This window comes from Acipenser ruthenus, chromosome 8 (genome assembly GCF_902713425.1).
Source record: "Acipenser ruthenus chromosome 8, fAciRut3.2 maternal haplotype, whole genome shotgun sequence".
NCBI classification, from domain to species: Eukaryota; Metazoa; Chordata; class Actinopteri; order Acipenseriformes; family Acipenseridae; genus Acipenser; species Acipenser ruthenus.
In genome coordinates, this window is record NC_081196.1 from 28,481,752 (window position 1) to 28,507,730 (window position 25,979).

Sequence of the window (25,979 nt, forward strand, 5' to 3'; positions counted from 1 at the left end):
AACTGAATGATGGAGTAAATTAGAACTGTGGATTCTGAGCTCCTAGGGAGACCGAAGAGGGCACAGATGCAGATGATCTCTATAGGTAGATCCTTGTATGGGGAGAAGTGGCGTTTCCGAAGAGTAGAATGAGCAAACTGAGAATGTTCATTGATGCGGACAGGGGGTAGGTGAGGCAGAAAGGAAGGCTCTTAAGAATCAGCTGTTAGACAGATGGTCTCCATAAGGAGATCTTCGTAAGGGGACAAGCAAACTTTCCGAAGAGTAGAGATGAGTGAATGGAGAATGTCTGTTGATATGGGCAGGCGGGAAGGTGCATCAGGGGGGGGAAATTTTTGAAGATTCCGCGAAGAGTCAGACGAACTACTGGTATGGAGAGAATGGTTGGAAGAGAGAAAATCCATAGCGTGGACGATAAAAGCCATGATCTGGTTTGATTGAAGGAATAGAATGAACCCGATTCTGGCACAGAACGTTTAAAACACTGACCAAGCTGTACAATATGATGCTTTCGAAGGAGGGAGATGGCTGCAGATACGAAATGCTGAGCAGATTGAAGGAGGTACTGAGAGTATAATTCAGTCAAATAGCAGCTGGTGAAGCTGGGGAGTCTGGGGGGGGGGGTGGGAGGGGGAATGGAGCAGACGGGACCAGTCGACGGAACTTGGATACTAAAAGTGGAGGCAGAAGGGGAGCTGGAACTGACAGTTGAGGTAGCAGCTGGAACTGAACGAACGTGTGTAAATCGACTGCTGGGGAAGCTCAGCACGCTTTGTGCACCATTTTCTGGAATGGAGGGCAGAGCTTGAATGCTATAATAGTGAGTAGATCTGAAGAGGGAGCAGAGATCTGCTGCAGTGAGGAGCAATTAACGGTAGAGGATGGGATCTGCTGAACGGTGCAGAGATCTGAGTAAGTAAACAAAGAAGTGCTGTCAATAATGAGCGGTGGTCTGCTGTAGAGAGAGAGAGAGAGAGAGAGAGAGAGAGAGAGAGATCTGCTGAAGCAGTGATCTGTTATTGTGAATGGTGGACTGCCATTGGTAGAGCGTGGTGGTCTGCTGCGGAACTGAAGAATTGAAGAATGTCAGTTGATATAGATAGACAAAGGATGAGGCAGGAGGGGAACTCCCGAGAATCCATCAGAGTGAGAACTGCGGGAATAGATAGAAAAGCTGTAGTGTCCGAGCTTTGCAGCGATACCAAACTGGTTTAATATATAGAGAGAGAACTTGAGGTATTATACTGCCATCCAGAGGTTATGATTGGAATTAAGCCATTGACTAAAGTGAAGCAGGGTAGAATCTATGAAGTTATTACGATTAAAATCCTTGTCTATGTAGAACAACATTTGCTTATTCCTTTAGATTTGAATAATAAATATTCTACAAATGTTTTAGGACAGTTAGTCATGAATATAAATAAGTTAACGCAGTATTTAGATGTCATGGTTCGCGCGTTGAATTCGTCTCCGCCAGTTGTGAAAGCGCAGCAACAGGAAGCCGGAAGATTACAGTGCTGAGGCGCAGAGCACGCAGAGCCTGATGAAGCTGCCTGGTCACCATGACAACTTACCACTCCCCGCAGTCACTCAATGACGGCGTTGCCGTGGTAACCATGGTCTGTGAGGCACCGGTGGAAAAGTTACAGTACAATAGTGTCGTTGGAGGATGTTGTGACCAGTCAAGTCACGAGCCGCCACTGGTTAAAAATGGAATTTAGAATGGGCTGAATACGACTTTAAAAGGTTGAACGTAGCTGATGGAGGTCCAGGGCAGGATCTTCTGATGGAACGGTAATCGTGCTGGCTCTGTGGGAGCGTGGGAGCGGGAGAGCGGGGGAGGGGCGTCTGATTGCGGGCGAGGAGTAAAGAAAGATTCCGCAGACAAAACTTTGTGGTAGAATTAAATAGAGCTAAAGTAAGGCAATCGCAGACAACGGGAATGTCGATCTCTTGTCGAAGAAGCTTGAAAGTTTAACAGAGGACCAGACTTTCTGATAAAGTTGCAGACAAGTTGAGTAATGAAGTTGCGCTTTGGACAGCTATGATGCCGAGGTGGAGACTAGATGGAACAGGAAAGAGTAACGTTGGAGCTCTTGAAGCCGAAAAGAGAAGCTGAATGAAAAAGAAAGATCACCTGAGCAGGTAGGAAAAATAATTGATAATATCTTGGCAGCGATATGCAGAGAAATGGCCTGCAGTGAGCGAGACAACGAAGTTTAGATATTAGCGGTGAAGCACGAAACAACGGCGTCTGAGCGTTTGCTACAAAACGAAACACTAGACAGAAAAGGTGCAGGTGATCAGGTCTTAAATAGTAAATAGATACTAATTAACGGGAGATTAGAAAATTGAAAGATTAGAAGATTAGAGGCCCCCCAGCTCCACGCCCCCTGAACCTCGCAAGCTAACATTTATTGGTGTTCTCTGTATTTCTTCTGTTTGTTACTACAAAAGTCTGTAAAATAGTTAATGTAATTAATTGCTTTCTATTCTTTTTTTCTATTTGATAGTAACTCTGCTTCAGGGTACAGGTCAGGTGGCCCCTGTGTCACTGGTATCTGTAGTCTGGTAATGGTGCTTATTTCACTCTTTTATATATTCTTATTTGTTTCTTCTCTGCTATTTTAATTGTTCTTATTGGTAAGGGTATTTCTCTTCCTGGCACCCCAAATTTATCTTTCAGTTTGCAGCATCGTTACAACAGTATTGATTTATTTGACTAAAGATGACCGCATAGGTGTGCTGACGCGACTATTGGATACATTTCAAGAAGAGCTGTAGATTTAAAATGTGGTGATCGGTTTTCGATTTCTAATGGCCATGCACTAGAAAACCATTGACTATTTAAAAAAACCCTGAATTCCTTAAATGAAGCATCCATAAATAAAGCCAGGTCATGTTGTACTGAAATGAAATCATCATAACATAGACAGGCCATTCCAATGCTGTATTAGTGCAAACCACGTTTTAATGTATTTCCTAGCTTCTGATGAAATATTGATATAGGAGTCCAAGTTTTTTTCTGTTGATGATATAAATATCCTTCCCAGTTTTAAACAGAATGCTTTACAAACACATTTAGATCCATGCAAGATTAGAATTATGCAAAGTTCTAGGGAAGACAGAGAAAAAAATGGGGTTATCTGCAACATCAGTCTGATAAGGGAAATACTGCAAACAAAAAATGTACTTCCCTGCTGCCATCTGTGGACCATGGTAACTTATGTATTCCCATATGACTTTTATAGTGGCTTTAGGAAAGGAAAATTTCACAAGCATTTGCTGTAATCGCACAAGAAATTGAGACTTTCATGGTAAACTACTGAGGCCGTTTTTTGGGCTTTCCCTACCAAGTTTCCTGCGTATTGTCCATTCACATGAAACAAACATCGATATGAAGAGGCTCCTGCTGAGATCTGCAGTTGACGATCAAAAAATGGTGGTGGATCAAATAAAACAAAAACAAACACCTGACACAAGAGCAGATTGCCTTACAGGAAACCAATCAAATGACACACATTCTGCTATCAGTGCTCCCTCGCTATAAGGCTCTCGGATATAACGTGCCTCGGATTTAACACTCCTACAGCATGTCCCCCAATTCCCTATACTAGTGATTCATGCAATATTTCTACAGTAAATACAGTACCGGTGTTGTTCAAACTGTAAACAACTTCACAGTCTAACTTCCGTTTCTGTCTCGCCCTTTTGATACAGTATCTGAACTGAAGAAAAGCTGCGCTGGCACTTTATAACACAGACATCTTATTCAGCATTCGTTTTATAACTAAATAAATATTAGGCCTATTACATGGTTACCTTTCCTAATGTATTTACTTTTTTGCTGCGAGAGGAGCTGCAGCTTTCTCCGGGAGATGAGATGCTTCAGCTTCACTTCAGCCCCGCTCCTGCAGCCGAAGCTGGGGCGAGCCTATTCCCTCTTCCCCTCTCCCGACCCGCTCTCCTTCTCGCACTTGGTTTGCTTGGCTGTCGCTTCAAACTGAACTCCCGACCGCCGTTTAACCAGGCTACTTATAGTTTAAAAACTCCTAATTAAAATGATTCACGAGCAGGAATGTTACCTTTTTTTTTTTTTTTTGTAAAAATATCGCGTTGATTACATGGTGCTTTATGCATGGTTAATTCAGTTGAGTTACATTTTTGCTTCACTGTATGTGCATTATAGTGAGGGAGTTATTTTATTTTGTATTTTAGATGTATGTTGTTATGTATCCTGCGGCGCCCCCACCCCCTCCCCCATTTATAACGTTTATAATTGATTCCTATTGTATTCACCAACAGGACCAGCAGGTGGCACTGTTCCTGGTTGTTAGCTCACAGTTCATAAGCAATGTGTTTCCAAACAATAAAGAAAGGATTTCAACAAGATTTTCTCTCTGTGTGTTATAATGGAGTTTCTTATAAAGTCCCATCTTAACAATAACTCCCTACTCTACACACACATTAAGGATTACAGCCACGTATTCTCCTTGCAAGACTTGTAACTGACACGTTACATAACCTGACTCTTATTTCGATCCGGTTTATTTTTAAACACAGTCCTGTCTGGTTTATGCCTCCAACACGACGAGGATTAGACGGGTGCGCGCATCAGTATTTTAATGCCTCTATGGCCCATTTAACAGCCAGACACTCTTTTTCCACCACCGCATAGCAGGTTTCCCTGGGCAAAAGCTTTCGGCTCAGGTACATTACTGGGTGATCAACACTGTTTTTTATCTGAGACAGTACCGCTCCTAGGCCTGTCTCAGATTCACCTGTCTGTACCACAAATTTGGTTTTGAAATCTGGTACTATTAACACTGGCTCGCTACATAAGATTTGTCGAAAAGCCTGTTCTGTCTCTGCTGTCCACTTTATTTGGAGCCAATTTTTTTTTTAGGTCTGTGAGAGGTGCTGCGATGGTTGAAAACTTGGGTACAAACCACCTATAGTACCTAGCCAGACCCAAAAAGGCTCTAACTTGTTTTTTTGTTTGTGGAGTGGGCCAGTTCTTAATGGCATCTATTGTGGTTATCTGTGGCCTAATGATTCTGCCCCCTACCGTGTACCCTAAGTACTTAGTTTCTTTGAGTTCTATAAAACATTTTTTCTGGGTTTGCAGAAAAAGACTTTTTAAGACGGCCTCCACTTTGGGTAAGTGATCTTCCCATGTTTCTGAGAAGACTACAATGTTGTCTATTTATGCAGACGCGTACTCCATATGGGTTTTTAATATTCTATCCATAAGGCGTTGGAAGGAGGCCGGAGCCCTGTGAAGGGTCACTGTGAACCATACATTATGAAAATTAAAGATATACTATTGGATACAACTGAAAAGTTTTATTCATGAACATCATATCTAACATTTGCATCGGACTGTATTTAAATTGAAAATTAAACATAAAGGCTTTATTTTTAAAATGAGCGCATATACAGCACGACTACAAACAGTGAAAAAATATGATAAAATATACATTTCAAAAGAAAAGGGTATGTACATATACCCGTGTAGAGGTGTAAATGGGTACATGTACACACAATAGTATAAAACCGAAATCATTGTTTCTAATACTACATAAAAAGAAAATATAACACTACTTCCGGTATGACGGCTGCATGGTAGACAGCTGTTCGAAAGCGACCAGGCAAGCCTTGGGGTCATCCTCTGCCGTCATTTTCAGTGCCTTTGGGACCATCATCACGGGTGCCATTGGTACTGTGCTCTGGATCGCCAGACCGACCTTCTCAACCAACGTCGTGTACCGCTCCTCTCTCCATCTCTTCGCAGCCTCCTGTCTGCTGTCCAGCACCTCCAGCAACGCTGAAAGTGATGCGTGATCCATAATCCCGTGTTTTGACACCACGTGTGGCAAAGTGGTTAACAGTGTGCAGGTGCAGGTGATCAATGAACAGACACAATTATAATCCAGGTGCAAAGTTTGTTTAATGATATTTTTGTGTCCAGTGCTTGACAGCAAAACAGACAGTAAACAATAAATGATGTTAAGTAATACAGCAGCGTGTATTACTTAATTTGTAATCCCCGGGTTTGTCCCAAAATAATAGTCCTGTTTTTATTATACACCCATACAAAACACAGACAAGTCCGTTAGTGCGTGAATTATTGCTAGTGGTGCAAATACAATTATTAGTGATACAAGTGCAGTGCTGTTCCGTGTTTGTGCTGGCCTCTGGCTACAGCTCCGGAATGTGTTAGCTGTCTAGTGATAGCAAACAACAAATAGACAGAACAAAGAAACACTCAAGATACAGATACACAAAACACAGGTCCTTCCAGGTCACTTTTAATAAACCAAAACCAAAAGGAACAGATAACATTGCTTCGACCCCTATTTATACCGTCACTCATGACCCCTTGGTAAATGATTGCAGGTTTTTTTTATGATCTGCAGCTGCCACATCATTTCCCCTCCGGGTCAATGAGTTAGTGTACCGAAGCTCCGTCTCTTTTCTACATGACCGACTTCCTTTTAACCCTGGGAACGAAGTGTCAGGCCAAGTAGTCCAGAGTACTCTGTTCCCGTTACTTAGCGCCCTCACAGGTCGAGAGGAAGATTTACCACCAAGAATCATTGTCTTTCTGTCTCACTGACATACATTCAAAGTTCACTTCTTTATGCAACCTTTTGAACAGAATGCAGAGATGCAAATGTGAAGCATCAATACATTTTCTTCACTTACAGCTTAGAGAAAAATACTATTAAAAAAATCAAATACCCCTTTAACACACGTTAGGGTTTTTTTTTTTTATATAAGAAATATTCTGAAATTCCGGAATATTTTAGAAATCCTTATATTCCCATGGGATTCATATAACTCAGATTACATGGTTTTCATAAAGATGGAATTGTATCCCATGTTTAAATCTCAGTCTTTATTTAATTTCAATATCATTTCACATATGTTTCATTATTAAACATTGGTTTTAAAACCAATTGTCACCGGGTAGCTGTCAACTACAACAAAACTGAACGGTTCTTAATATTGGGTAAGCAACACCTTGGCAATGCATACAAGGAACACAGAAAACCAATAAAAAGTCCACAATCACAGTCCCTTCTCCATGTCCTAATAATATGTCCAAGCTCAGTTCAATAATATTGAAGGGCAGGGCTGCAAGAATAAATTAGGCATCTGATGAAAAACAGAACAGAACTCTGCTAAGCAACCATTAGAGAGTTGAAATGTATAAGCATGATGAAAATGAAACCAGTAAAAATAGATGGAGCACTTCTGTGAGGGGGAGATAAGCTCACCTCTTTCCCCTCTAAATGCTGAATCTGCCTTAAGCTAAGTCCGTGCTCAGCTCTCTCTTTCTATGCATCTCTCCAGCTCTGTGCTTCTCTGTCCCGTTCTGCAAGACACTCGTCTGTCTGCTGCATGCCTGCCTGCTTGCCTGTCTGTCTGTCTGCCTACCTGCCTACCTGCCTGTCTGTCTCTGTCTAGTCTCTGTCTGTCTCTGTCTCTCAACCACAACCATGTCAAAGCCAAGTTCAATATAATGTTTCACTGAAAAAAATATTAAAAAACACTTCCTCCTACTCTACTTGCAACCCTGGTCTAGTTTCAGCTTACTGGCGTTTTTCTTTCAAGGACTTCATGACTTTTTTTCAGGCCCTGAATTTAATGTTCCTTTTCTAGCATTGTGCTGTCACCATCGTACTATGTTTTTCTAGATTTTGGAAATGCATGAATAAAGCATGATCTGATCTGAGTAGGTATGCCAGTTCCACTGTGGCTCAATAAATCACTGGATCTTGCCAGATATACAAGGCACGTTTAATTCATAGTACGGTTCTTATATCCAAGGTACGAACAGAGTACCAGGTTTAAATTGAATAGAGGTTGATTTGCAATTTGATTGGTTTACACACAGTTTTTATCCACCTAGTTGCTATATTAGTCAGTTAGCCTATTTGTGTGCCAGCACGAACAGCCAGCCAACCGAAGAGCCTCACAACAAAAAGAGCCGGGAGTCTAGCTGTGGGAGTCCAGCGAGGGGAGGCCTGTGCCGAGAGGCTGTTGGAAAAGATCCAAACAGCGCTCTGGAAGACGCCATCTACTAGTCAGGTCTGTACCCTCTCCCCACTGCTCCTGCTCCCACTGTGCCTATTTGTCTCGCCTGTCCTGCTATGGCTGACTCTCACATCCCTGATATTCTATGCTCTCACTCTCGTCCTCTGCCCTCTCTCCGCTGCTGCTCCTCCAACCCCTCTAACCTCATCCCTCTGCCTCTCCCCCCCCTCACCCTCTCCCCACTCGCACTCTCTCTGGTGCACTCTGGAACTGTCACTCTTCTGCTAACAAAGCTGATTTCATCTCTGCCTTTGCATCCCACCTCTCTCTCGATTTCCTCGCTGAAACTTGGCTGTCCCCTGATAACACTGTAACTCCTGCCGCACTGTCCTCTCTCTACATCATGTCCCATACTCCACATCTCACTGGACGGGGAGGTGGGACTGGTCTTCTCTCTCCCTCCTTACTCTTTTCTGTCCCCTCCGACCTCTCCTCACTCTCTGTTAACACCTTTGAATTTCATGCTGTCCAACTAACCTCTCCCTGTCAACTCCTGCTAATTGTACTGTACCATCCCCCTGGACCTCTCGCTCACTTTCTCAATGAACTCGACTATCTACTCTCCTCCCTCCCTCCTCCCTCCCCTCCACCCTCTCTGTCACCCCCTGGACCGCTCTGATCACTATTTCATCTCTTTTTCTCTGTCTCTCCCATCTCTCCCTGCTCCTCCTACCCCCACTGTCACCTCTTGCCGTAACCTCTGCTCTCTCACCCCCTCTGTCCTTGCCTCCACCGCTCTCTCTCACCTCCCTCCTATCGACTCCTTCTCCCAACACTCTGTAGACTCTGCTACCTCCACCCTCTTCTCCTCCCTCACCTCCTCCCTTGACTCCCTCTGTCACCTCACCTCCCGACCTGCTCGCCCCTCCCCTACCCAAGCCTGGCTCTCCTCTGTGCTCCACTCAGCAAGAACCACACTGCGATCTGCTGAAAAGAAATGGAAGAGAACCAAACTCCCTGCTGCCCTAGACCTCTACAACTCCCTCCTCTCCTCCTTCTCCTCTACTCTCTCCTCTGCTAAATGTTCTTGTTTCCAATCTATAATCCAAGCCTCCACTAAACCCACGTAAACTATTCTCTTCCTTCTCCTCCCTCCTAAACCCTCCCCCCTCCTGCTTCCTCCTCTATCTCCTCTGATGACTTTGCCTCCTTCTTTTCTTCTAAAATCTCAGATATCCGCAAACTCTTTAACACCTCTCCCCTCCCCCACCCCCTCCCGCTCCAACCCCTACATCCACTGCATCCCTTACTAACTCACCCTCCTTCTCCACCTTCTCTCCCTTCTCAGACTCTGACCTCTCCTCCCTGCTCCAGGGCCACAAACCCACCACGTGTGCCCTGGACCCCCTCCCCACTCACCTCTTTCAAGCTGCTGCTTCTGCTCTACTTCCCTTCAACTCTTCCCTTCTCAACACCTCTCTCCTTTCTGGTCTCTTTCCCTCTGCCTTCAAACAAGCCTCTATCACTCCCCTCCTCAAAAAACCTACCCTCGACCCCACCTCCCTCCAGAGTTACCGTCCTGTCTCCCTCCTACTCTTCCTCTCCAAAATCCTCGCGCGGGCAGTACACCGCCAGCTCTCTGCTTTCCTGTCCAACCACTCTCTGCTCGACCCTCTCCAATCTGGCTTCCACTCTGCTCACTCCACTGAAACCGCCCTCCTGTCTGTCACTAACTCACTAACCTTGCCCGAGCTTCCTCTCTCTCCTCTGTCCTAATTCTCCTCGACCTCTCTGCAGCCTTTGACACTGTCGATCACTCTATTGAACTATCCTCTCTCACAGACCTGGGAATCTCTGGCACTGCTCTGGCCTGGTTCTCTTCCTACCTCTCCAACCGCACTTACCAGGTAACCTGGTGTGGAGAAACCTCCACACCTCGCCCTCTCTCAACAGGAGTCCCACAAGGGTCAGTCATCAGATGATGCTCAGATTTTCCTCTCCTTCCCCCCTCTGACTCCACCATCCCCTCCCCTATCTCTACCTGTCTGTCTGCTATCTCCTCCTGGATGCACTCGCATCACCTCAAACTCAACCTCTCTAAATCTGACCTCCTTTTCTTCCCCTCCTCTGATATCTCTATCTCCATTCCTCTGGAATCTACCACACTCTCTGCCTCCTCCTCAGCTAAGAACCTCAGAGTCACCCTGGACCACTGCCTCTTGTATTCCCAGCACATCTCCACTCTGGCACGCACTTGCTGATTCTTCCTGAGCAAGATACGAAGAATCCGACCCTTCCTCACCAACTACGCCACCCAGCTCCTTGTCCAGGCCCTGGTACTCTCCCACCTAGACTACTGCAACTCCCTCCGGCTGGCCTCCCTGCGTCTGCCACCCGTCCGATCCAGCTCATCCAGAACTCTGCTGCTTGCCTAGTGTTCTCTCTGCCTCGCTTCTCCCACGCAACTCCACTGCTCCGCTCACTCCACTGGCTCCCGATCACCGCTCGCATCCAGTTCAAGTCTCTTGTACTCGCCTATAGATGCCTTGACCAAACTGCACCCAGCTACCTCCAGACCCTCATCTCTCCCTACACCCCCACTCGACCTCTCCGCTCCTCCTGCACTAGAAGACTGGCTGTACCTCCTCTACGCTCCCCTGCCTCCAGAGCCCGCTCCTTCTCCACTCTCGCCCCGCAGTGGTGGAATGACCTTCCTACAGATGTCAGGACTGCCCAGTCCCTGACCATCTTCCAGCGCCTCCTTAAGACTCATCTCTTCAGACAGCACCTGTAGAACTCCTCTTTTCCCTCTGGACACTCTTCCTTAATGCGCTTTACTTGCTCTTATCTGCTCCCTATTTTACTGCATTTAATCCTGTACTTTAGAGTACTGTAATCTGTCACAAGTGTTATTTAATCTGTAGTATTTTGTATTTAATTATATCCTGATGCATCTATAACTATCACTGACACTTACTAGAACAGAAGTAATTGTATTTTATCTTGCTCTTAATTGTATTAATACTTGTACTGTGATTCTTGAAATCTATTTTTTGTTTACGACTGTAAGCCGCCCTGGGTAAGGGCATCTGCTAAGAAATAAATAATAATAATAATAGTATTATCATACAGTGACACCCATCGGTCTGACACACTTGTCATGGTAAAAGAAGACCAGGGTTATGTGGATTTTTAAAAACTTAAAAAATCCGTCAAGTGGTGGAGTCTTACAGGGAAGCCGGCGCAATGTTTAGTTGCAGTTATACTCTGTGTCTAAAAGTGCATTCTCAAAATCATATTTTCATGTATTCCTGAAAACCGTTGCACCCTCCCCCCCAGCTACTCCCTCCCCCTCACCCATCCCAGTTCCTGGAGATCCTCAGTGACCACTTGTGACAGGCTAGCTGCAGTGATGACGTCAGACCAGAAAGGTGTACACAGACAGATAGTAGTGGGGAGTGAAACTGAGACACAATGGCTGCGCTCAGTAGTTTATTGCAAAATAAAAGGTTTAAATAGAAAACAGGACACGGCACTTGAGGCCAAATAAAACAGACAGACAAAACGGATTAACACTAAACAAACAGTGGACGGACAGACAAACAAACACGGTGAGTTTAAACACTTATTATTTTAGTTTATTTTACCTCCTATACACACCCGTTCTCCACTCACCGAACACACAACCCTGAGTGAGTAAAACGTGCACCTATATATACTGTAATGCCGGGATTCAATTACTAATTAATTATTCACTTGAATCCCAGCATGTGAACTAATTATGTGCAACCCCGTGCTCACATATTAAATACTTTAAATGCACATGAAGTGATGTGCAATCCCGTGCCTAAATACAACTATACATTTTAAATCACACGTGAAACACAGACCCGTTTATATCCCGTGTACCAACTACAATACACCAACATTAACACACGCAACATACAACATATAACACACAAACGCACACAGGGGTGGGGCACATTGCCACATATAACCCCCCTTGTGCGCAGCACACACGGCCTCAACGGCCACCTCCCCCCTTAAAAGCCCAAAAGTCCAGCACAAAGTCCCGGGCCAAGAACAGGGACTTTAAGGGGTTCATGGGCGGCAATGTTGCCAGTAGCCAGGCTGCTACTGGCAATGCTGTCAGCATACTACTGACAGCTCCCAGGCTGATCCTTCAGCGGGGGCAGTCCTGGCAGCGGAAAAGCTACAGGGGTAGGTGGTCCCCTGACCTCCCCTTTCTTTGTCAAAGCCGGCAGCTCCCTTTTGTGGGGCTCCAGACACAGTACTTCCAGCAGCGAAAGTGCTGCAGTGGGAGCAGGTCTCCTGACCTCCCCCACGATCTCCAGCAGCTAAACTGCTGCTGGGGTTGGTGGTCTCCGGAACTCCTCCCCCTTCTTCGTGGCCGGCAGCTCCCCTTGGTGGGTTCCGGCCACAGTACTTCCTGCTGCGATGCGGAGTAACAGGCAGCCCTAGGCAATGCGGGGCAACAGGCAGCACCAGGCAGCACCAGGCGATGCGGAGCACCAGGCAGCCCCAGGCGATGCGGAGCACCAGGCAGCCCCAGGTGATGCAAGGCAGATATCCTTCGGCGAAGCAAGGCAGGCATCCTTGGGCGAAGCGAGGCTGGCATCCTTGGGCGAAGTGAGGCTGGCATCCTTGGGCGAAGCGAGGCTGGCATCCTTGGGTGAAGCGAGGCAGGCATCCTTGGGCAGTGCGAGGCAGGCATCCTTGGGCGGCGCGAGGCAGGCATCCTTGGGCGGTGCGAGGCAGGCATCCTTGGGCATTGCCAAACTCAGCTGCAGCTCCTCTGGTGGTGGAAGTGGGAGAGGCAAGCAATCTTCCCACAATGCAATCCCCGTGCCTAAATACAATTATACATTTTAAACACTCGTGCTCATTACACACATTATATCCTGTGTACCAACTACAATACACCAACATTTACACACTACATGCAACATATAACACACAAATGCACATAGGGGCGGGGCACATTGCCACACCACTCTACATCGCTAAGTCAATGGCAAATCTGGGATATCATGTAGTTTCAACTCTTGCTAATAAATTTTTCACAAATGTGTCAACATCTGCCAATAACATATAAAAGTTCTAAATAGTGTAGTATGGATAATGCAAAATGCAGAGTAGACAGATAATATCATTGTGGCAGGAACTAAATAAGGGGATGATTTGACAGGGAGAAGGTTTTTAAAATTTTTAAGGAAAACAGACATGGGGTGTAGTCAGACTAGACTGAATAATTGATTGTTCTCAAGCCAGGATCAGTTGAGAGGCTGATGACCCTTTACACCAGAGGACCAAGTTGGTAGGTAGGTATGTATAGAATGAACAGCAATTTAGTCTCACCAAAGTATACTGTAGTTCAGTGTGCAGGATGGCATTCCAGAATTGCAGACTTTCTTTTCTATGGGGATCAGAGCACACAATCGCCTTTTATTCTGTATGTTTTGTTTTGTATTTTGGGACTATGTTAACTATTGCTGGTAGGCACCCTGGTCCCAGCTGGAGAAACTCCACAACATACCACTTCCGGTAGCTCTAATAATTGTGGTTCAGCCTCTAAAACTTCGTTTGAAGTAGTAGGCTGATTAATACCAAGAGATATACATTTTCTTAATGTTATATATTAGATATGACCGGGTAGCGTCACAGCCCAAGCTGTTACCTGCAGGAATGTTTTAGATTTAGACAAATCTAAATCTAAAACAAAATGGCCCAAATGGTTTAATAGATCAATTAAAAAAATATTCAGCGAAAAAAGGCACTTTACAGAGCGTTTAAAAGGGACCAAAAACAAAGTACACAGTAACAGCAAGAGAACATTCAAAGAGGAGGTTAAATGTCTAAGAGATACAAATGGCAAAATCATAGACGAAGAAAAAAAAAATAGCAAATATATTAAATGATTACTTTTCACAGGTTTTTACAAAGGAGGATACAGACAACATGACCCACATGGCGATCTGTTCCTAGCCAGTTTTAAATAACTTTAGCATAACAGAGGCAGAAGTGTTAAAGGGACTAGGAGCTCTTAAAACAAACAAATCCCCTGGGCCGAATGAGATCCTCCCAATAGAAAGAAGTAATTTACAAACCGCTAACAAAGATCATGCAACAGTCTCTTGACACAGGGGTTGTGCAGACAGACTGGAAAATTGCAAACATAATACCGATCCACAAAAAGGGAGACAAAACCGAACCAGGTAACTACAGACGAATAAGCCTGACTTCTATTATATGTAAACTTTTGCAAACTATAATAAGATCCAAAATGGAAAATTACCTATATGATAACAGTATCCTGGGAGACAGACAGCATGGTTTTAGGAAAGGGAGATCATGTCTAACAACCTTGCTTGATTTTTTTGAGGATGCAACATCGACAATGGATAACTGCAAAGCATACGACATGGTTTAGGTAGATTTCCAGAAAGCTTTTGACAAAGTTCCGCATAAAAGATTAATTCTCAAACTGAACACAGTAGGGATTCAAGGAAATGCATGCACATGGATTAGGGAGTGGTTAACATGTAGAAAACAGAAAGTTCTGATCAGAGGAGAAACCTCAAAATGGAGCGAGGTAACCAGTGGTGTACCACAGGGATCAGTATTAGGTCCTCTGCTATTCCTAATCTACATTAATGATTTAGATTCTGGTATACTAAGCAAACTTGTTAAATTTGCTGACAACACAAAAATAGGAGGAGTGGCAAACACCGCTGCAAGCAGCAAAGGTCATTCAAAATGATCTAGACAGCATTCAGAACTGGGCAGACACATGGCAAATGACATTTAATAGAGAAAAGTGTAAGGTATTGTACGCAGGCAATAAAAATGTGCATTATAAATATCATATGGGAGATACTGAAATTGAAGAAGGGATCTATGAAAAAGACCTAGGAGTTTATGTTGACTCAGAAATGTCTTCATCTAGACAATGTGGGGAAGCTATAAAAAAGGCTAACAAGATGCTCGGCTATATTGTGAAAAGTGTTGAATTTAAATCAAGGGAAGTAATGTTAAAACTTTACAATGTATTAGTAAGAACTCATCTAGAATATTGTGTTGAGTTCTGGTCACCTTGTTACAAAAAGGATATTGCTGCTCTAGAAAGAGTGCAAAGAAGAGCAACCAGAATTATCCCAGGTTTAAAAGGCACGTCATATGCAGACAGGCTAAAAGAATTGAATCTGTTCAGTCTTGAACAAAGAAGACTATGCTGTGATCTGATTCAAGCATTCAAAATTCTAAACGGTATTGACAATGTCGACCCAGGGGACTTTTAGGACCTGAAAAAAGAAACAAGGACCAGGGGTCACAAATGGAGATTAGATAAAGGGGCATTCAGAACAGAAAATAGGAGGCACTTTTTTACACAGAGAATTGTGAGGGTCTGGAACCAAATCCCCAGTTATGTTGTTGAAGCTGACACCCTGGGATCCTTCAAGAAGCTGCTTGATGAGATTCTGGGATCAATAAGCTACTAACAACCAAACGAGCAAGACTGGCTGAATGGCCTCCTCTCGTTTGTAAACGTTCTTATGTTCTTATGTTCTTAATTAGATACTCAGCGACAGAAGCTGCAGTGAAGCGCTGCTGCTCACATTCTCCTTCACTACCATTACAAACAAAACACAGTTACACTCACCTAACTCCCTCTCCCACACAACAGGGTTCTGCACCTTTTATACATGTGACCACTCTCCAATTAGCACTCAATTACCTAATTGGAGAATGGCCACACCTGTGATTATTGGCAGGGACAGAATTAACTCCATCCTTGCCAACCTTACATTCCCACACACACTCCTTACACAAGATGTATAATCTCAAACGTAAGAGGACGTTCATTCCATACTTGACGAATCATGCATGCTGTGGTTACATCCTGTTTGGAACTGTAGAAGTCCAACATCTTTTACTCCAGTTAAGCACATACCATATGTTCCAAACCAAAATGTAGTCATGCTTCATTAAACAGATGTTGTACTGGAAGAGGTCCACAACAAATGACAGTTGCTGAGAAGTTATTATTGTACAATTTTTTTTCTCAGAAACTTTACCTCAATGTTAGGGGTAATGGAATTAAATAAATGCTTGGCCTGATTCAGGGTGAACTCAGACCGTTATCTGACACGGCATACAATTGTTGACTACACTTATCTAAACATCATCAAACATTCTATTGCTAATTCAAATTCTTTACTGTTCTGTGCACACTGTTGATATAGCAAGGTCATCAACTTTTTCATTGTGCTAATAGCTCTAATTTTGAATTTACAGCCATGGCAGGGCCTGTATGTTACTGATACACTTGTTAGCTTGGTAACTTTCTTGTTGATTACATCTCTGCTAATAATGTCCAGGAACTAAAAAAGAAAATGGCATTTTGTGCGACTTATCAAAACAATACAACATTACTAAAAGAGATACTAAAAGAAAGAATGAAAAACATTTCCAGATTAAACGTTTGTCATTGAATGTATGAAGTTACTTAAAAGTTTTCTAAATGTAGTACTATTGAGTGTTTGTAGTTTTGAATGAAAATATAAATATAAGTTGAAATACAAAGGCAAAGCAGATTGATAAAGTGGTGAATGATAAAATTGAGTAAAAAGTAAGAATATACCCCCTAGGAGCCTATGATAAACTATCAGTCATTTATTAGACAAGCTACATATGTACTGAAGTCCTAATATGTGATTGGGAGGACTGGAATCCATTCACAAGTGCCTTTTGATTAAATGCGCTATACTTTCACATTTGAGTGCAAGCATCACATGTGGTAAGGGGGCCTGAAAAGAATGTAACATTTCACTTGCAAGGGGCATTTTGGCATGGAATTGTAGGTGCTAACTCTCATGCTTTTAAAGTGTATTAAATTAATATCTATACTAAAACCACTGTATAAATAGCATCTACATGTTTATAGGGAACCACCAAAGTATATATTTTTTGGTTACTCTTTAATAATATAAATGAATCAATATAAAAATGCCTTTTTAAATTTTCCATAGCCATTTAAAGTCATGCAAGAGAAATAACTTGATGTACAATCTAAGATAAATCCTCTTGCAGCATCTCTCTGATTATCTGATATGCTTCCTGTAATGATATTTAAGCAGAAAACAGAAGGAAATGAAAATGCAAAACAAGTCTTCCAATAACTTTGCAAGTTGAGAAAGATGCACAATCATTTTTTTGTATGAAAAAGCAGTACATTAGTTCTTTTGCTGCTCTGTACCAGTGGCATGCCGTCAGGACCTTCAAGGTATTCTCTGCTGACCAGACAGTGCCAAGTAAACCGCCAGTCAAATGACATTACGTTGCCTCACTCACTTGCGTACAGTGTGCTTGCTTATACTATGAAACATACTACTCTAATTATTTATTCATTTGTCTGACGCCTTTATCCAAGATGACTTACAGGGTTTACTAGAGGTTTTTTTTTTTTTTTTTAAAAGAGTCTAGGGGTTTCCTGAAGGGGATGTGATCAGCCAATAAGAGATCTGCATTTCCCCCGCATAAGTCTAAAACAACGACCAGACGCTAAAAAACACAGGCGACCAATCAGGAGTGAGCAGAGGCGGGCCATTAATCTTCCAGGGTATTCTCTGCCTCACTTGAAGGCCTTGCTTTAGCAACCAATGGGAAAGTCAAAGCTCTGACAGCTGACCAATCATTAGTGAGCAACCCCGAAACATGAATATTCCTTGGTTAACACAGCAGTTAGGAGGATAGCTGGATTTCGCACGATATAGCTTATAAATATACATTGATAAATACAAATACCTTTACAACATCAAATTATTTCGAATTTTATTTTACAGTAAAATAAAAAAATGTGAGAAAACAGAGACATCACAGGCGATTTGGTTACGAATCCTTTTTCAAGGAGAACTTTCTCTGAAAAATTGGAGATTGTTAAAAAAGGGAGATATACACCACAGATCCCTGAGCTGACGCAGGAAGGGAAAGGATATACTCAGCACTTTCCAAATTCAAATTATGAAAGGTATCTGTGGCTTACAGGTAGCTGCCACTTAAAAAAAGGAGGGGGGGGTGGGGTGGGGGGGGGGGTGTTGCGACGACTCTGCTACCCCAGTCCATTTTGTCACAGCACGCCACTGCTCTGTACCCATGAAGAATGTTCAAATGGTCACATCTCTGCTGGTTGTAGTACAACCCTCCAACAGCACAGAACATTTTTTTTCTGAAAGGAATTTAATAAAACAAATGTTGTAATACTTGCAAGAAATTACTCAAAATACATTTTTAGGTAGATATCGTATATAGCACAGGGTGTGTGTGGTTGTGAGATATCGTACATAGCACAGGGTGTGTGAGGTTGTGAGATATCGTACATAGCACAGGGTGTGTGTGGTTGTGAGATATCGTACATAGCACAGGGTGTGTGTGGTTGTGAGATATCGTACATAGCACAGGGTGTGTGTGGTTGTGAGATATTGTACATAGCACAGGGTGTGTGTGGTTGTGAGATATCGTACATAGCACAGGGTGTGTGTGGTTGTGAGATATCGTACATAGCACAGGGTGTGTGAGGTTGTGAGATATCGTACATAGCACAGGGTGTGTGTAGTTGTGAGATATCGTACATAGCACAGGGTGTGTGTGGTTGTGAGATATCGTACATTGCCTATTGAAATGAACGATGGGATGGTCCTTGCCATTGTATTACGACAGTTCAAAGATACTTCTTTTTTTAAAAACATGACACTTTAAGTAAAATCAGGAAGGTTATTAGTATTTAGGAATCTACAAGGTAGCCATACAGTCCTTTGGTCACTTTGCAGTGTCATAGCTGCAAAACAGTACAGCGTATGAAGGTGAAAATTGGGGAAGCTGATTAACAGCACATGGGAGACAATATGAGACAGTAATCTCCTGGGTTGAGGTCAGGTGACCAAGGTGGCCACTAGAGATTTTGGATGGTGTGTGCACTGCATGAACCTCGACTTTTCTGTGTACAGGAGCAGGACAAGGCTTTTTCTGCATTGTTCCTATTTTGATAGAGAAGTTTCAATAACATTGCCTTCTCTTATGGACTCATAACGACGGTTCTTATAACTAGCATTCAGGTGAATTCCTTTTATTTGATTCATTATGCAAATTAGGGCTACAATTACACCCCTGCTGGGGTATTTATTTATTTTTTATAGGCTAATCTTTTCTCCCATGTGCTGATAATCATATTCCCCAATTTATGCAAGTGCTGTACCATTTCACAGCTATGACACTGCAAAGTGGCCAAAGGACTTTATGGCCACGTGGTATAATATGGTCAGATTGGAAGCAGCTGCAGGTGATTTTGCGATTAGTCCAGGATTATCTAGTGCAGAGCTGTCCAATGGATGGCTTTTGAGCTATGCATGCTCTTTTAGTTCTACAGTATTGCTATTTAGATTTTTTTAGCTGAAGGCAGGACAATCTCTAGTTTTTGGTGTATTTAGTCTCCTAAAGTACCAACTATATCCTCTTAATTAACTTATACATTAGCAATCACTAATATCTATGCTATGCATTATAAGGTATTGTTTTTGCATGGCAACTTCTCATACCATATAGAGCTCATAGAAACAGTTTTAATAATTTCAAAAAATGTATTATGGCAGGATAGCGTCACGGCTGCCAGCAGCACGAGGCGCTCCGGCGGTGGTGATGCTGCCAGCAGCACGGGGCACTCCGGCGGTGGCAATGCTGCCAGGAGCACAGGGCGCTCCGGCGGTGGCGATGCTGCCAGCAGCACGGGGCGCTCCGGCGGTGGTGATGCTGCCAGCAGCACGGGGCGCTCCGGCGGTGGTGATGCTGCCAGGAGCACGGGGCACTCCGGCGGTGGCGATGCTGCCAGGAGCACGGGGCGCTCCGGCGGTGGCGATGCTGCCAGGAGCACGGGGCGCTCCGGCGGTGGTGATGCTGCCAGCAGCACGGGGCGCTCCGGCGGTGGTGATGCTGCCAGCAGCACGGGGCGCTCCGGCGGTGGCGATGCTGCCAGGAGCACGGGGCGCTCCGGCGGTGGCGATGCTGCCAGGAGCACGGGGCGCTCCAGCGGTGGTGATGCTGCCAGCAGCACGGGGCACTCCGGCGGTGGTGATGCTGCCAGGAGCACGGGGCGCTCCGGCGGTGGCGATGCTGCCAGGAGCACGGGGCGTTCCGGCGGTGGTGATGCTGCCAGCAGCACGGGGCACTCCGGCGGTGGTAATGCTGCCAGAAGCACGGGGTGCTCCGGCGGTGCATTTCTTTTCACTTCAAAGTCATTCAGAAGATCAGGACAAACCCCCACAACAATAGAATGTGAGTAGTTATTTTTTATTGATGATTATGCAACTTACAGAAATGAACAGTTGCCTCAAACCAAGCTTGGTTTGAGGGTCCAACTCCTGGCCTGCTGGACGAGGCTCCATAACAGATAGTACTGTAGCGTCAGAATGGGTCATAATATCATTCTGTGTGTGAAAAATAATTGAAATATACAGAGGGGAATCTTAAACCATTCTCTGTGTCTTCTTGGTTTATGGTCACAAATTCCCCCACTGACAAATAATGCTTTTATAAAGAGTCATAAACTAACTGCTGAACAAATGGCTTATCTTCACGATCACTGAACGATTCTTTTGGCACCGCAAGCCAGGCAGTTTTGGGTACTTTGACATATAGGACAGAAAACAGTCCATCTCATCCAGCCGACAGGGGGCGAAATAGCGGACCAATGGAGAACAAGGGATTGCATCAGAAGGAGAACCACCAATGAGAAACACTCCACGTGGATTCAGGCACCGTCCAAAATAACCAAACTATCCAATCACAGGGGTACAGAGAACATTACAAAAATATGCGCGCGACACTCAAACAGGGCTCCCAACATGAAATCCAAGTCTGTGAACTGTGACAAGCTGAAGATCCAGCCGGCGACCAACTGAAAAAGAGATACCTTTTTCAGACACTCTAATACGTGGTAACTATTCTAGTGTTTGCCTTGGTGTGGGAATCCGCTGCTTAAGATGTCTAAAATCCTAAAAGTACTTGTAATCAAATCTCTAACTTAGCCACGATTGATCACTGGACAAAGAGTTGGATGAACATTTGAAGTTGACATAAATTGAAATATATTCAATTTATTGAGCTAGTAGTGCCAGAGTTTTGCGGTGGAATATCCCAGACATAACCAGATGAAGAGTGCAAATATTGGTGGAGGAATTGCTGTTTCAGTGGAATACCTAAATAGTTAATGACTCTTGTTCTTTGCAAAGACATTTTTTTCGTACCCTGAAGTGGAGAGGAAGCACGAGGAAGGCAGACCCTGGAACCTGGACCTGTCCTTGCCAGCAGGAGAGCCTTCGAGCGCCTGTATTGTTGAAGACATGAATCAGCTGGAGGAGGCAGCGCACATCCGTTAAGTATTTAATAGTGTTTTAATCCTCTTATGAACTTGAGAATAAGCAGACTCTAAAGTAAAATAAATGTTTTGTTTTAAGTGGAATGTAAGAAAAGTATTATTGCTTTCAATTCATGCTTTGAGTTAATGAACACTATAGTATTTGTTTGTATGTGATTTATACAAATTGACGTGGGTTTCATAAAGCAATTATCATTCTGCGTTTAATGCTAGCATCAGATTTAGCTTCTCGATAGGTAACGAAAGTAAATATTTGTGTTACTACTGATACCCCTGTTAAGACTAACCTTCATCTTAAATAGCTGCCAGGAACATTTAACATTTAAGGGAATCTGCCATAGATTACGTTGGATCGCTGATCAACCAGCAGGAGTGGGGCTCTGTTTTGTTTGTCTGTTTTGGCCATTGTGCCATTTATTTTGAGTAAGTGTTCTGTTTTGTTTAAACTTTTTATTTATTATTAAATCTGGGCACCAGTGCATTCATACCCCAGTGCTGTCTGTGTCTGTCTCTTCCGGGTCTGACGTCACCCACTAAGCTATCCTGTGACACTACTGTATTTGTATTCACTAGTACTACGTCCTTCATTACAACCCGCAACTCTTTCCTTTCACTCTCATCAGTGTTAGCATCTGAGGTCATCAATGTGGGATGGCACACTTCCGGTGATTGGCTAAAACAGGCAAAAGGGGATGGGAAGCATGCTGCCTTTGGCTATTATTTTAGACAGCTTTTCTCATGTGTTCAATACCTTTTAGAATTTTGAATGCTGGAATCAGATCACTGTGCAGTCTTCTTTGTTCAAGACTGAATAGATTCAGTTCTTTTAGCCAGTCTGCATACAACAAGCCTTTTAAACCCGGGATAATTCTGTTTGCTCTTCTTTGCTACTCTTTCTTTAAATTCAACACTTTTCACAATATATCCGAGCATCTTGTTGGCCTTTTTTATAGCTTCCCCACATTGTCTAGATGAAGATATTTCTGAGTCAACATAAACTCCTAGGTCGTTTTCAAAGATTCCTTCTTCAATTTCAGTATCTCCCATATGATATTTATAATGCACATTTTTATTGCCTGCGTGCACTACCTTACACTTTTCTCTATGAAATGTAATTTGCCATGTGTCTGCCCAGTTCTGAATGCTGTCTAGATCATTTTGAATGACCTTTGCAACAGTGTTTGCCACTTCTCCTATTTTTGTGTTGTCTGCAAATTTAACAAGTTTGCTTACTATACCAGACTCTAAATCATTAATGTAGATTCGGAATAGCAGAGGACCTAATACTGATCTCTGTGGTACACCACTGGTTACCTCATTCCATTTTGAGGTTTCTCCTCTAATCAGTACTTTCTGTTTTCTACATGTTAATCCATGTGCATGCATTTCCTTGAATCCCTACTGCGTTCAGTTTGAGAATTAATCTTTTATGCGGGACTTTGTCAAAAGCTTTCTGGAAATCTAAACAAACCATGTCATATGCTTTGCAATTATCCATTGTCAATGTTGCATCCTCAAAAAATCAAGCAGGTTAGTTAGACACGATCTCCCTTTCCTAAAACCATGCTGACTGTCTCCCAGGGTACTGTTACCATATAGGTAATTTTCCATTTTGGATCTTATTATAGTTTCCATATAATAGAAGTCAGGCTTGTAGTGACACTCATCCCAAATATGATGTTCCCATCATCCCAAATATGCATACAGGAGCTGTGCACCGACTGTAGCTCACTGACCCGCTTTGCGGAGGTGATAGCCAAGAGGAAAGCTGTCTTCATAGACAGATACTTCAACTCTATGGAGTGTATGGGTTCAAATGGTGTCTTCGTGAGAGCCTCCAGCACAATATCAAGGCCCTCGGTGGAGGGCGTAATCACCGAGCAACCTTGAGAAAACGGATCGCCAAGAAATGCGCACCCAGAGATACATAATCAACTGGGGCATGGCACACAAAAATGACTGACTTCAAAGTAGAAGGTGACCTATCGGCATCCACCAGTTCTTGCAGAAACTGCTTCTCCACTTATAGGCATATAACAACCTAGTGGAGCCTGCTCTTGCATTCTGCAACGTGCCCACGACCAGATCAGATAGCCCTAGGGCTGACCAGCGGTCCTGTTCAGGGGCCAGACCCATAATTGGAACCTGCCTGGTTCCGGATTGTAGAGAATGCCTTTCGCCTGACTAAGGAGATCCAGGCAAAGCGGGGCTGGCCTTGTAGGAGCTGGCACAGGGTCCACATGGCAAAACTGCTCCACTATGGACTCGCCCATTTGCACCCCTGTTTTCTGGGCGGGGCTGAGCCAGTGAACCATGTGGTTGCACAATCGTTGGGTGAACACCTGGGGCGGGCCTCCCATGGCCTCCAGTACTCCCGGAAATGCACCCAATGTGTTTCCCCTGTGATAGTCAGGCGCTGGAGGATGGCCTGATAAGTGGCTTGAGCCTCCCCGATTAAACAGGGGCCCAGCTGACTAGCTCAGTAGCTCAGGCCACAACGCAATGGTAGCCAACCGCTCGAAGGCAACCAAATACCCTTCCGGATCATCCTCCACCGTCATCTTCTGCGCCTTCGCTTTAGAGTCCCTCTCGATCAGCACTGTGTATCTATCATCTCTTTCATTCTCCGCCACCTCCCGTCTCTGATCCAGAGCTTTCAACAGCGTGGTTAGTTTAGTGACGTCCATAGTCTCGTTTTCTGACACCACGTGTGGCAAAGTGGTTTGCAGTGTGCAGGTGTAGAAGTGATGCAGTGATGCAGTGCACTCTCTGCTGAGGCAGTGCACTCTCTGCTGTCGGCAACCTTTTTGCAGGTCCCTTGGACAACAGAGGCTGAGCCACGCCGGTCCGTGTTCCGGACGCAGGATGCGGCTCCCCGCCCTCAGCCCTTTCTATTGTGCTGAAGCAAGCGGCCCCGCTTGCGGAGAAGCTGGGCTTGGTGGGTTTTTCCACAGTGGATTCCACCATTGCAGCCTTGGTGGGGGGCTTACCTAAGGACCCTGCATGCCCGAACCCGCAATTCATGGTCACAGAGACGCACTTGAAGCGGGCTTACGCAACGGAAGCACAGGTGACTCACCTGGCGAATACAGCGAGTATCCTGACCGCCTATTTCGATGGCATACTACGGGAAGCCCCGCTCCCCGAGCCGGTGACTTCCGAGTTATGCCTCTTTTCAAACACGCTGCTCCAGATCTCCGGCCTTCAAAGGCAAGCCCTGGGCCGGAGCCTGGCAAGCATAGTGGTGGCTTGCAGACAGCTATGGCTGTCACAGACGAGGGTCCCCGATGCAGATAAGGCGGCACTGTTAGACGCGCCGATAATTCACCGCACAACACAGGAAAAGCGGGGTTGTGCGACAGGGTCAACACACAAAAACAATACACACAAATATATATATATATTTTTATTTCGCCCAAGAAGTGCGAATGGCAGCCAGTGGAGTCACTCAACAGTGGGGATATAGCAAAGCCGAGTCCCGCTGGAGGAACGGTGTTCTCCCTGAGAGTGTAGGCTGAAAAGACAACACACACACACTTAATCAAATACTGCACAGGCAGTCGCTCACACGCGACAACGCAAGCGAGGCAGGCTGTGAAAGAAAGGAGGCATATCTTCCAGCAGGACAATGACCCCAAACATACAGCCAAAGCCACACTGGAGTGGCTTAAAAGCAAAAAGGTCAAAGCCCGGACCTCAATCCAATTGAGTATATGTGGAAAGAGTTGAAAATTGCTGTTCACCAAAGGTCCCCATCCAACTTGACAGAGCTTGAGCAATTTTGCAAAGAAGAATGGGCAAAAATTGCAGTGTCCAGATGTGCAAAGCTGGTAGAGACTTATTCCCCTTCTCCACTGTCACATCTGACTCGTGAGGGCTTGGTACGGGTACGGGTGGTTCTCCACTGGCTATTTGTCGAGCTGAGTGAGAACCAAACCGTGAAACTCCAGCCTCACAAGACATCTGAATCTGACTCCGAGCCAAGCTGAGGCAGGGACGGGGTTCAGGATTTTCGTCATTACATTGCATCAGTCAGTATACTTCAGAATAAAAACACAACAAACATCGCAGGCAGCGAGTGTGATGAGTGAAAAGTACAGCCTTGGGACACTTGAGGAAGTGCAGGCTCTAGTTTCTCTGTGGGCAGATAGAAGTGTTCAGGAAGATCTAGAGTCGTGCGTCAGAAATGAGAAAGTTTATGCCCGAATTTCTGACGATGAAGCAAATGGGCATAAACCACAGGTACAGTACACTTAACTCACACCCTCACAAACACAACATTCTACCAAATTACTCATTCTTAACCTTTATTATATTTATATAAAGAAACAAATGCAAAAATAAAACAATTCTAAGCTTATTTACAAAAATATAGTCAAACAAAGTACTGTACAGCTCTACCGTGTATACAACTACGGCTCTCGTTTTTTTTTGAGCACCCAAACAAAAAACAACTAGAAAAAACAACAGCTATCCTTAACAGGGATAG

The 25,979-nt window shown here is 44.2% G+C and overlaps 1 protein-coding gene across 1 annotated transcript; it reads right to left on the reverse strand.

Moving 5' to 3' along the window:
• Positions 1-19,700: 19,700 nt before the first annotated feature.
• Positions 19,701-24,177, reverse strand: LOC131737879 (circumsporozoite protein-like). Its single transcript, XM_059029655.1, has 2 exons — positions 24,026-24,177; positions 19,701-20,340 (listed from the first exon to the last, which is right to left on the reverse strand). The coding sequence occupies exons 1-2, from the start codon at positions 24,175-24,177 to the stop codon at positions 19,701-19,703; spliced, it is 792 nt and encodes a 263-aa protein (XP_058885638.1).
• Positions 24,178-25,979: the final 1,802 nt, after the last annotated feature.

Excerpts from the sequence above, each read along its gene's own strand:
- LOC131737879 (XM_059029655.1), bottom strand. The coding sequence starts at position 24,177 with ATGGACGTCACTAAACTAACCACGCTGTTGAAAGCTCTGGATCAGAGA. Across the intron at positions 20,341-24,025 it reads GTGGAGGATGATCCGGAAGG|TGAAAAGAAATGCACCGCCG; the intron begins GTATTTGGTTGC and ends ATGACTTTGAAG.